General features: G+C 39.0%; 1 protein-coding gene across 3 annotated transcripts in view; it reads left to right on the top strand.

Annotated features, from left to right (window-relative positions):
- ALKBH8 (alkB homolog 8, tRNA methyltransferase) overlaps positions 1 to 12919 on the top strand; it is a 59452-nt gene that overhangs the window by 35205 nt on the left and 11328 nt on the right. For all 3 annotated transcript variants that reach the window (XM_004708990.2, XM_045297792.1, XM_045297791.1), the window contains 3 exons: positions 7553 to 7659; positions 10858 to 11009; positions 12202 to 12458. In XM_004708990.2, the coding sequence (XP_004709047.1) occupies positions 7553 to 7659; positions 10858 to 11009; positions 12202 to 12458 (516 nt within the window). The remainder of the gene's footprint in view (positions 1 to 7552; positions 7660 to 10857; positions 11010 to 12201; positions 12459 to 12919) is intronic.

The raw sequence follows: 12919 nt of genomic DNA, 5'->3' as shown, positions 1-12919 counted from the left end.
TAAACCTTAACTATGTCAGTACCTGATTAGCTGGGGGAGTTTGAAAACAGAAACATCAAGTGATTCTCTATACTTCCCACATCTTCTCTTGAAAGCATGGAGGAAGCGAGTGCCTTTGGGCTGCAGCGGAATTTAGCTGTAGCATGTAGTCTTAGCGGTTCCTGGTTACATACCTTGTCAAACTGAGATTACTTCTTTTTTATGACCAGAACATCGAGGTCAGTACTTGATAACATTGTTTCTGACCCCGGGACTGTAGGCACAGTGTGTCTGCATTGGGCTGCGATCTGCAGCAGTTGGAAGCCAACAGTTACTCCTGGGAGAAAGAGGGGAACTTTCTACTCCCATAACCAGCTATAATCTCAGAAACTCATTGGGGCAGTTCTACTCTGATTACTGAGTCGGCATTGATGTGATGGCAGTGAATTTTTTTTTGGTTTTGCAGGACAAGGGAACAGAGCTTATTTTCTTTTAGTCATTTGAAAACGAGGTATCCTATATGCTTCATTTTTAGTGGCTTTGGTGGTGTAGTGGGTTGCTGATTGCACTGCTAACCACAAGGTTGGCGGTTTGAATCCTCTATCTTCTCAGTGGGAGAAAGATGAGGTTTTCTGCTCCCATAAATATTTACAGCCTTGGAGACCCTAGGGAGCAGTTCTGCTATGCAGCAGAGTCAACTTGAAGGCAGTAGGTTTTGGGGGGAATGTTGATGAGTGTGTATTGCTGCCATTGTCTCCTTTTTCTTTGGGTTTCTTAAAACTTCGTCATTTTGAAGTCCCAAGTTTCCAAGTTTTAAGAAGTGTGGCAGATGTATTCAAGGCTTTTCATGGTCATTAAAAAACAAACCAGCATAACACCTAGCTTGCCAGTGGTAATCAGAGAAGGGAAATGGTTTTGTCATGGCCTTTGGTTTTAACTGTTATTAAAGGATAGAAACTGCTGGCTGCATGGTATAGAGAGTAGATAAATGTCTGGCATCAGCCCATAGGTCTCTAAGGTGGCCAGGCAAATCGACTATTAATTCCTCCATTCTGAAAAAATACGGCATACCCCAGCAAGCTTTTCATCCAGCTGTTTTTCAGCTTTCAGAGTGCTCCTGGGAGTATCATTTTAGGAAAGAATCAGAAATCCATCTTATAAATGCAAAAGGTTTCTCCCCTCACATCTGGATGAATGACCTCACGATATGGTGGGCGCCTATATTTATAGATCCAGGGAAAGCATATAAACAGACACGCTTGGTGTATCTATTTTCTTGTTAGTAGTTGGTAGTTTCAGTCTTCAAACCTTGCCAGCCGTGAGCCTGTCTCCCCTTAACCGCTCTTCCTTCTCATCTGTCCCTGCTCATTCTTTGAGGGTAGCAAGAGCTGTTCGCTGAGAATTCCACTGGGACACCTTACCTCATTCACTCTACAATCCAGATCTTGTCCCTCCGCTTTCTCTGTTTCCAAAACTCAAAGAACATTACAAAGGAATCAGATCTTGAGTTGCCTGAGGAGGTCCAAAATGGCTGTTTTGATATAATCAGAGAGTGCAGAATTCTTTGCGGAAAAGGTTAGAGAGATGGACATACCACCTTCGGAAGTGTGTAGACCTAGATATGGAATATGTCAAGATACAGTAGTTTCACACTTAAATAATTATGTTTAATAAAGGTTCTGCAATTTTGTAGTAATATCTTTTACTTATCATTGTAGTCTCTTGACTGGATATGATTCAGGGTTTCTTCCAACAGGTTAATGGTTTCAGCTCATTTCTAACCATCGAGGATAGAATGAATTTTCTGTCTTCTCAGAAATGTTCGCAGTAGCAATGTATTATTCACCATCCAGTTTAGCCAACACTGAGAGAGGTTTATTCATTCGTGTGCTTTTCTGTCATGAACCTTATCTGTACTTGGTGACAGTGGTGATGTGTAGAGCTGTGTGAAACAGATGCCTACGGCTTTTTATGTTTGGTTGTTTTGTGGTGAACATGATCCTCAGTGATGCCCCATGAACTTGCGAGGACCTTGATTCTTTATTGACCCTGCCATCTCAGACAATAAGGAAAATAGGTAAAACCATAAAGAATAATTGGAGAAAGCTCCTGTGGTCACAGGCAGAATGATCCCTCAGTTGGAGAGGGGAATATCATCACTTGTAAAGCCTTAGCGGACTCTCAACAGAAAACACGTTTCTCATTTTTCAGAGGTGTTGTTTAGATCCAGATAGTTTAAATTTGAATATACTTAAAAAAAACTTTATTTTGATAACAGAATATTTCAAGCATCAACAAAAGCAAACAATTCATATTTTTTAGCTTGTACTTGTGTATGTGACCATTGTTAGTTACCATTGCAGTAGAAACACTTAAATGTAGACAGTAAGACGAGACATTTCTGTTTTTCTTTCACTTCTTGATGTGTGCATATTCCAGTCATGCATTCCCGCTCACAGATGAGTAGTGGAAGGACTGGAGTAAAGCTGCCTTGTCTTTCTGTTCCCCTTTATGCCGTCACTTGACTTGTAGTGGTTGGCTGACGCAGGCGAGGAACATGAGTAAGAAGCGCTAGAAATACGGTTTCTTGGGTACTTGTTGCCTTCTCTTCTGCGCTTCAAACCTGTTCTGGTGGCTGGCCGCTCCAGGCTGTCAATGCCCTGTCCCTCACTATCTGTATAAAACCCTTACCGCATATACTCATATATAAGCTGACTTTTCCAGCACATTTTTAATGCAGTTTTGTGGTAAAATTAGGCACATCGACTGATATTCAGGTCAGCTTATACTCAAGTATATACAGTAGTTTATATTCACCTTTAATCCTACCTAATCTTACTTTCTTTGCTTATGGGCTATATGAATGATTCACCAGTACTGCAGACATACCCGTTAAATGTGTAACTTCACTGCCTGTGTACATACTCTCGTTCCATCACAAGTTTAAACAAAATGATTATGAATTTCAAGATGGTGATGGTAGATGGTAAAACGTGTGGCCCTTCTGAGCACAGAGACCAGAAGCACCTTCAAAGAAAGGTTGGGTGATTTTCTTCTGAAAAATCTACCATTCATGTGAGCACATTTCTACTCTGATGCACGTGGACACCATGAATCAGAGTTGATCCAACTATAACTGTGTTTTTAATAATTTGTTTAAACAGACTTCCCTATTTTAATATCACTATTTTCTATTGATAGGAGAAAATGTGTTTGAATTTCACAAATATATAGTTTCTATTGTGTCAGGGTACCAGCCCCTAACACATCATCACGGGTCCGGTAGGCGCAGTTGTACAGTAATAATAAGTAAAGATTATAGTAAAGTCATAGAGAGCATGAGAGATAGAAGAGAGTTTGAAATAATGGAGTCAGACACATTTCATGGTAGCATGCTCACCTCAGCCTCACTTGGCGATCCACGTGGAGAGAGAGAGAGAAATCTTTTTTGCTAACAAAGGCTTTTATATTCTCTGGGGGCGTGCAAGCCCCCTAATTACAGGTGAAGACATACATCACAGGAAAGGGTTGTGCTATAGGTAATACAGTAATGGGAGGGGGGTGATCTAGGGGTATCCACGCAATAGGAAGAGGAGGTAATGGAGGCACACATGTGACAAGATGGGCAGATCCTAGATTCAGGATGGCATCCTAACTTTGGATGTCACTGAGCAAGTTTGACCTGTCCTCTGGCTCACTATAGGAACCATTATCAGTAGCGTGTAAACCCCACCTACAGGGACCAGATGACTGCAAGCCTTTAGGGAGAAGTAGCCCATTGTCCTTAACAGCAAGGATTGGGCCTTACTTGTGGTGGGACCAGACAGTAGTCTGGCAACTGACTGCCATCAGGGAGGTAACTTGACAATCATTCACCATTAACTGCAATCAGTGTCCTAAGTCTAACATATATTTGGGGGAGAAATTTTTGTTTCCCACATTATTGTACAATATACATTTTGTAATTTAGATAATGTGTTGGCTATTAGTCAGCAACTGTAACTTCTGGAAGGAGCCCTGGTGGTATTGTGAGTTGGGTTGCTACCCACAAAGTCAGCACTTTAAAACCGCCAGCCCCTCTTCAGGAGAAAACCCAGGCTTTCTGCTCCCAGAGAGCTTTAGTCGCAGTAACCCACAGGGGGCGTTCAACTCCATCCTGTAGGCTTGCTGTGAGTCAGATTTGAATTTGGTCTTTTTGAGGCTTGGAAAGTTCCAGGTAAGTGGAAATTATTCACCACAGAATGCTTGATGGATATTTGTTTAATTAATAAATTGAAATCTATACTCCAGAATATATTCCCAACATTTGGTTGTCCCTGAGTGTGCTTAGTGTTATTACTTTCTATGTATAGACATGATACCTTTGCCCTAATACCTAATTTTTAGTTTGAAATTTGACAAAGGTTAATGTATTAAGTTGTTTCTTAAAGACTATCTGTATTTGTCTTATCCAATATAAAGGTTCCCTAGTGGCATCGTGGGTTACCTCAAGGTCAGCAGTTCAAACTTAATAGCTGCTCCACAGACCTAATCCGTTCCTGTAAAGATTGCAACCTTGGGGACCATATAGGGTCACCTTGAGTCAGAATTGACGTGTTGGCAGTGGGGGGTGGGTATCAAGCATCTGCTTACCTGTCAATTAATTCTTCTGTTTGTTCATCAATTCACCTTTTTCCCTTCATATTTTTCACAAAGACTGTAGGTATAGTATACTTCACTGGTAAAAGCTTCATGGTGCACCCACAGTGTGTACAAATAAGAATGTTTTTGGAATATGGATACTTGAAAGTATACTTGGAACAGATTATTATCAGAAAAGTAAATTCTATCATTTTGTTTGGAAGAGTAAACAAGAAAGGGAAAAAGCAGATTATATGTGGATAATTCTTCGTTTATAGAGGATTTTTACAGGCATTATCTACTTTGATCCAAGTTATTAATAATAGTAGTTAACTGAACAAATTGCTTTGTGCTGGGTACTGAGCTGAGTTTGCCTTTAAAGATGATACTATGATTGTTTTCATTTTATAAATGAGGAAGCTAAGACAAGAGAAATTTATTACCTTTATAGGCTTGCACATAGAGCCCTGGTGGCACAGTGGGTTATTCCTTGGGCTGCTAACAGCAAGATCAGCAATTCAAAACCATCAGCTGCTCTGTGGTAGAAAGAAGAGGTTTTTTTATTTCCCGTGTAGCGAGAAAATGTTTTAAAAAGGATGATGGCAACATATGTACAAATGTGCTTGATATTATTGATGTATGGATTTTTATAAGAGCTGTAAGAGCCCCCAATAAAATGACTTATTAAAATAAAATGAAGAAAAAACAACAAGAGTTACAGTCTCAGAAATGCACAGGCAAAGTTCCACTCTGCCCTAGAGGGTTGCTTCTAGTCAGAATCACCTTGATGGCCTTGAGTTTGAGTTTTAGCCTCATACAGTAAGGAAGTGACAAACTTGGATGTAAGTTCAGTGCTCTTAAATGTTACACTATTTTGCTGCTATGCTTGAAGGAAGTCAGATAAGGAATCCAAACTAAAGAGGTTAACCAATTTGGCTTGTGCCCAGAGTAGAGAGAGAACTAGAAATCAGAATAAGGTCTTCTGAATGATTATCTTGATGCCTGGTGGCGTAGTGGATGGGCTGCTAGTGAAGATGGACTGCTAGTGAAGATGAACTGCTAATTGAAAAGTCAGCAGTTCAAAAACAGCAGTCTTTCCCAGGGAGAAACACGAGGCTTTCTACTGCTGTAGAGTTAACGGCCTGGGGAACCCATCGGGCCAGTTCTACCTGGAGGAGATTGGTCACTGTGAGTCAGAATTTACTCAATGGCAGTGAGATTTTTGGCTTTAGTTCTTTATCCTTGCACCAAAAGGTTATTATCTGACACTTTTAGAGTTCTTTGAAGATAAGAAATACGCTTCACTACTACCTCACTTTTACCAGGCTGGCATGAGCAGAAGCTATGAGCGAGCCCCAGACTGAGCTGTGGGTCCTGCTTTGGGTACATGTGCAGACTCGTTCCTGGGTGCGGCCTCCCTTGCTCTGGAGCTCCTTGTCCTCCCTCCTTGCTTTTGCTTTTGCTCCCTTCATGCTCTCTGCCGTCTTCTCTTTAGAGAGGAAGTGATGTCATAAGTAACTCCGTCTTCTTTCTCGTTATTAGATTCAAAATTCATAACAAATTCTTGATTTTATGGTCTCAATTCCAGATACCAGGAATTGTCTTATTTATAAATTGTCCTATTAAGCCATAAGCATTAGATCAGTGATTCTCAACCTTCCTAATGCCGTGACTCTTTAATACAGGTCCTCATGTTGTGGTGACCCCCAACCATAAAATTATTTTCATTGCTACTTCATCACTGTAATTTTGCTACTGTTATGAATCAGGGTCGCGACCCACAGGTTGAGAACCACTGCATTAGATCAACTTTTAATAGATCAGCCACCCAGTGTTTATTGACAACATGTCATTGTATTATGATAAATTCTGTTGGCACATTTGTATATATTTTTAAACTTCTATCTTTAATAGGTTTATGTCGGTCAGGTTTCTTTTAAAAGTTGAGGATTCCTTGGTATCAGCTCTTTTTCCCTCCCTCTGCCACCCTCCCACCCTCAGGAACCCTTAATAAATTATAAAGTATTATTATTTTCATATCTTCAAAAAAGAAGAGCTGATACCAAGGGCTCAAGTAGAAATAAAATGTTTTGAAAATGATGATGGCAACACATGTACAAATGTGCTTGATACAATTGATGTATGGCTTGTTATAAGAGCTGTAAAAGCCCCCAATAAAATGATTTATTTTTTTAAAAGTTGAGAATTATAACCTTTTTGAGTGACCATTGATGGGTAGAGGGCCCTGCATGTAATTTTCCTTTCTGCTTTTGTATACAGAGACATGCTAAATTCTGATACTTGTCATGTTTGCTTTTCAAATGGACTGATTTGTTCTCTTAAAAAATATTTTTCAGCCCTGTGCCTTTTAAATTTACATTTGTCAGTTATTGCTATTTTAAGACTAAAGTCCTCGATGTTTGATGGGTTTCTAAGGGAAAAAACATTTCTTGGGTGCTGTATTTTCACAGGTTGCAATTTATAATATGTATTTTAGCATATCTTAGGAAGGATTGCTGGAAATGTTCCTGTTCTGTTGGGTTGTCTCCCTTTCTCTTTCTGTTATCGTTTTGAGTTATCTCTATGAGTCAGCTTCCAATATCTAGTCTGTTGCTTGACTTTGAAAGCAAAATGATTTCTAGTGTTAGATCTACATCTAATAGTTAGGTATTATATTTATGTCTAATAGTTATTTCTTCTTGGACTATGAATAAGTTATTAATATCTAATGAACAGTAATAATCAATAGTAGTTACTAAAATTTAATTCAATTAATGCAGTTCAAATGCACCAGCCACTCCTGTCAAGATTACAGTCTTGGACCCCAGGGGGCAATTCTCCTCCACTCTGTGGGGTTGTTCTGAGTCGGGACTGACTCCGTGGCTGTGGGTTTTCCCCTACGTTCCTAGGTGAACTTTCGGATTGCTCTTTGTACTTTTGTCTTTGCTTCAAGATTGTCATGGATTTTAAGCACCCAGATGGTGTCACAGTGCCAGTTATGCTGCCTCGTCGGAGTCTGTTGGTGATGACAGGAGAATCTAGATACCTTTGGACCCATGGGTATGTACTGAGATGGCCTTGATCCCCTTTGCTTTGTGAGAGTTCTCATTCTTCTCTGCTTGAGCTGTGCATCCTGATGCTTCTGGGTTCAAATCTCCTAGTGGCATATTCATGGAGAGCGTTTTGTTAATCCTGACCTTTTATTTTGAAGAACCAATCAAAGTTACCGTACTTGCAAGCTACTACAGTGAACTCCTGTCACCGTTCATCTAGATTCACTAGTTATGCAAATGTTGCCACATTTTATTTCTCCCCCATATATTTCATTGCTATTATTTTGAACTAAATGTTTTTATTTTTCATTTTAAAGGCCTTTAAAGACAATAAAATGGAATAATCTACTAACACACACAACAGAAATGAGTCTTAACATCATTGTTAGGTCAGCAAAGCCAGACACAAAATAATATGTAATGTGTATGAAGTTCAAGAACAGATAAAACTAATACTGACAGAAATCAGAATGGTGATTGATTCAGTCACCTAACAAAAGGTGGGGAGGATTGACCGGAAGGTGATACAATGGGATTCCTTCAGTAATGGATATGTTTATAAAAATAATAATAATAAAATAAAATAAATCTGGACTGTGAAAAGAATTACCAAAAGTGATGTTATAGTAAGGATCACTTTTAAACCTTATAATCCACAGTGACTTGTGGATTCTTTATTTTTCAATCTTTGTTTAACATTGCATTTGTATTGCTAAATGTAAGTTGATAATATACTTTTTGGTTCCGTTCTCTATTGCTTTCCAATGTTGATGTTTTGGTCCTCAACTGGAATTTAGTCACTTAGATGTATTATAAAATGTATTGGTAATTGAGGAAAGTTCAAAAATGGAATTTAAAGATAATTGAACTGCAGGGGCAGTGAAATATTTAATGAGTTCTTCCAAACAAAGTCTCCAACTCCCATCAAAGGACCTTTCCCTGCATGCGTCAGGTAAAAAGGTGGGGAGAGATACTGAGAGGATTAACCAGTGAGTAGTGAGTAATTTTGAACAAGATCTGCTGTGTATAAAATGAGCCCTCTGAAAAGCAGGAGGTGAGCTCTCATTACCAGCTAGAGTCAAGAGTGGAGTGCGTTCTCAGGACTCCAGATCTCTGCACAGTGAACTTCCTGGATCCAGAAAGACAGCTGTACTATCAGAGGAGCAGCAGCAGAACCAGGAGCCAGAGCCTGGGACAGAGCGATGGACTTCCCAGCCCACGGAGCAAATGAGTGCTTGTATGCAGGAGGCTGACTTGCGGAGTATCGTACCTTAGAGCACTTAATTCAGGAAGTTGGACTTGCTGACCCACAGAAGTGGAGCTGAATGCCTTTGGGCTGTGGCTTACCAGAGTGGGACTGTGGCTTACCAGAGTGGGGCTGTGGCTTACCAGAGTGGGGTGCTTCTGGACACTTAATTCACTCAGCTGGGTTGGCTGACACATAGAGCTTAAGATGAATGCCTTCGGGCTGAAGTTTATAACAAACTTGACAGGACTTTGTTACGTGTCCTCATAAACAGTGCAGCCTGAGCATTTCTCACTGGCATTGCAACTTGCTAAAACTTCCTTAAGAAACCCTTCAATCATGAATGATGATTGTGAGTTCTGAGTAGCCACTGCAGCGTGGATGAGAACAGGGAGATCCAATAGAGAAAATCAGTAGAACACTGCCGTGAACATTTGGAAGCCTCAGCATTTTGTCTATTTCTCTTCTTAGACTTTTTATCTTTCGTTTCGTACTTTGTGCCCGCTCTCTATATTTTGAGGTTGTTTTATTAGGTGTATACAAATATATAGGATTTTTATAAATTACTGTTTGATTGACTCTGCTGTCATTATGAAATGTCCTTCTTTATATCTACTTATGCTTTTTGCCTTGAAGCTTATTTGATTAGTTTAACTGTACCACTTTTCTTTCTGTTTTGGTATATGCAAAATAACTGTACTTTTGTATATCCTCTATTCTGTCTTTTTATTTTCAACCATTCTTTGTTTTTATATATAAAATATATCTTATAACTAACATATATTTGGATTATATATTTTAAAATCTGGTGGTCCTTATTCTTTATTCAGGGTATTTAGTTCTTTTGCATTTAATGCAATTACTGATATGTCAGAGGCAACCAGCCACCAATCAACTGAAGGGCCAGTAGGCTCAATTGTATGGCCATAATGTATAAAGCTTATAGTAAAGTCATAGAGGATAGGAAAGTTAGGAGGGAGAGTAAAATAAAGGAGTCAGACACATTTTATGGTAGCATGCTCACCTCAGCTCCTCTTGATGGACCACAAGGAACTGGGAGAAGAGAGGGTGAACCTTTACTATCTTGGGACATTTATAGGTAGCCAAAAGACATGATATTCAATAGTTACATGAGTCGCAACTTGGGTGGTATCTACATTAAGGTCCCTGAGCTCATAGGTGAAATCTAATACTTGTATTGGGGGAAAGTATGAGGAGGGTTGGGTGACAGGCGGGGAGTGAGAAAAGGATGTCTGCTTCTGTAGGGAGACGTCATTAACCGCAGCAGAGCTGTGAAGGAGAGGATCTGGAGTATGTAAGCAGGATAACGTACTTGGACTTTATCTCTTACTTACCAACGTGGAGACTTTCCTACCGTGGAATACTAGCTTTCCAGATTCCCTCTAACTTGGGGGATATAGTCCTTATCATATTTCCCTCTGTGTTAGTATCCTACAATGATACTGTTTTGTTTTATTACTTTAAAAAAAAAATCATTTTATTGGGAGCTCTTACAGATATAACATCCCATAGTTCCGTCACATCAAGCAGTATTGTACAATCACTACCACAGTCAGTTTCAAAACATTTTCATTCTTCTTGAACTCCTTGATATCAGTTCCCCTTTCTCCCCTCCTTGGGGTTTAATTCACAATTTATTCTCCCTCTGTCCCAGCTGTTCTTCCTCCTCCCTTGAAATTGAAGTATTTGTTATCCGATAGTCACCTTACTCTCAATATTATTACCCTGGAATATAAGTTTCCTAAGGTGGGTACTTGACTTTCTTTACTTTTTTTTTCCACAACACCTAATGAATCTAACAATATTTGCAGTAAATTCTCCCAGATTTGTACTGTTCCCTTAATATTTTTCAAAGAGCTAAACTTTTTTTCCCCGTGTACAGTATTAAACTCATTTTTTTCTGTGTACAGCATTAAACTCATTATTTTTTGGTTTTAGGATCACACCTAGAAAATTTGATACCGTTCCTGCATCTGAGAGCCACAAAAGTGGGGTTATCGTCAGTGATGTTGGGGACCTCACTTTAAACAAGAGGGGAGCACGAACATCATTCACATTTAGGAAAGTGAGACAAGCATCTTGCCATTGCAGTAAGTGTGCAATGTGGTATCTACTGCAGAATGAAGTAACAATCTAGCTTGCAAAGCATTTGAAGTCACGCCAAACTTTCTTGTACTTCTCTGATTGCATTGCTCATTTTCTGCCTTCATGGAAGTTTCTCACTAGAGTTTATACACCTGGAAGAAAGGGGCTCGCTTTTCTTTGTTTCTTTTTCCTCGACTGAGTGCTGGGTCACATTTCATTATTTAGATGCTGTATTTATTGATCTCACAGTTGAGAGTGTTATAATTATAGGACAATGAAGTATCACTTGTGCACAAGTAGGTCTTTTGGAAACAATTTGTCAAAATTACTTCTCATTAACCCTACCAAGAGGTTTGAGATGACAAATTGATAATCACGTTAAGAGAATAAACAACAGTTTATGTTTTAGTCAGTTTGGAAACCTAGATGGGAGAATAAAAGAAAACATCCAAAACCTGGTTGAGAGAATGTCATTTTGAATTGTCTATACAAGTGCATCACGACCTGTATTGCTTGGTCTCAGTCAACAAGAACTTCTTTCATTTTATAATGATAGTAAGATCCTTTCAATATCATAGTTATAGACAATATTTAACAATAGGCTTTTTAAAATGTCATCTTAATCTTTTAAACATTTAAAATTAAAAGCATTTTATTATACCAACAAGATGTTATCCTGGTAAAAAACATGAACTTCTTATATTTAATATCTTGATGACTGTGGAGTTTAAAACAGTCTTTGGCTAAAAGTGTCACTGAGACTTTAAACTCAATATTTTTAACAGTTATAATCCACGTTTCGTTAGTATTTAGTGAGGGTCTAACACTTGTCAATAGCTTTAAAAGGTCCAGCAAAATAAAACCTGGGTCCTATTCTCAAGGAACTGAAAGTATTTACAAAGACAAACTCGTTTTCTTCGGCAAATTTTCTTCTGGTTTTTTTTTTTTTTAATTGAAATTTGTTAATGGAAGGGATGCTATAGAAACTCTGGTTGGTCATTCATAAGAAAAGTCCTGAATATCTACTTCTGAAAGATTGATCATTGGAAATCCCAGGGTGCACAGTTCTACTCTGATGTCCTTGGGTGGCGTGAGTTGTAATCAGCTTGACAGTAGTTAGTCTGATTTTGTTTTTTACCCCCAAATGGTAAAAAATGGAAGGTTTATAGTGCCTGGAGTTTTTTTTTTTCCATTTAGGTTACCCTTTAGTCTGTGACAGCCAGACAAAAGAAATCGCCCCCTCATTTCCAGAGAGTGATAAGGACGCCTCACAACTGGAGCAAGAATATGTCCACCAAGTGTATGAAGAAATTGCTAGGCATTTTAGCAGCACGAGACATACCCCTTGGCCAAACATTGTGGCGTTTTTAAAAGCTTTGCCAAGTGGGTCAGTAGTAGTTGATATTGGATGTGGAAATGGAAAGTACCTTGGCATCAATAATGAGGTACACATGGTAAGTAATTTTTGCTTCTAACTTCCTTTTTGCTTGATTTTCAATGACTGCCAACATCTTCCTCATGATATTGTGCTGTTTTTATAGGTCACTGCGGTAAAAAAACTTTCCAGTTCAACTGTTTTTTCCAAAAGGAATGGAAGTGTTCATTAATTGTCAAATTACAATCGTCTGCAATTTCAGTGCATAAAGAGAATGTGTGTCGTTGTGTATAAGGAAAATGAAGGGGCCTCATGCCCTCGAAGGTCCAGTCTTCACACGGTGGGATAGGGTTTGAGAGGACTCAGCATTAGCGGGGAGATTAAGTACGTAGAAGAGAAACGACTGAACAGAGCTTAAGGTTCTTCCATCTTTGTAGTCTCTCCCGCGCCACCAGGCCCTTTTAGGATCTGCTTCCTAATAAGATTATTTTCTCAGTAAAACGGTCTTATGATCTGAAAACTTTTTATGAATTAGAAAGA

This window comes from Echinops telfairi, unplaced genomic scaffold (assembly GCF_000313985.2).
Source record: "Echinops telfairi isolate 266 unplaced genomic scaffold, ASM31398v2 ScPeMD7_7421;HRSCAF=8459, whole genome shotgun sequence".
Lineage (NCBI taxonomy): Eukaryota > Metazoa > Chordata > Mammalia > Afrosoricida > Tenrecidae > Echinops > Echinops telfairi.
Note: the sequence above shows the minus strand (reverse complement) of the source record. Positions and strands in the feature narration are given on the sequence as shown.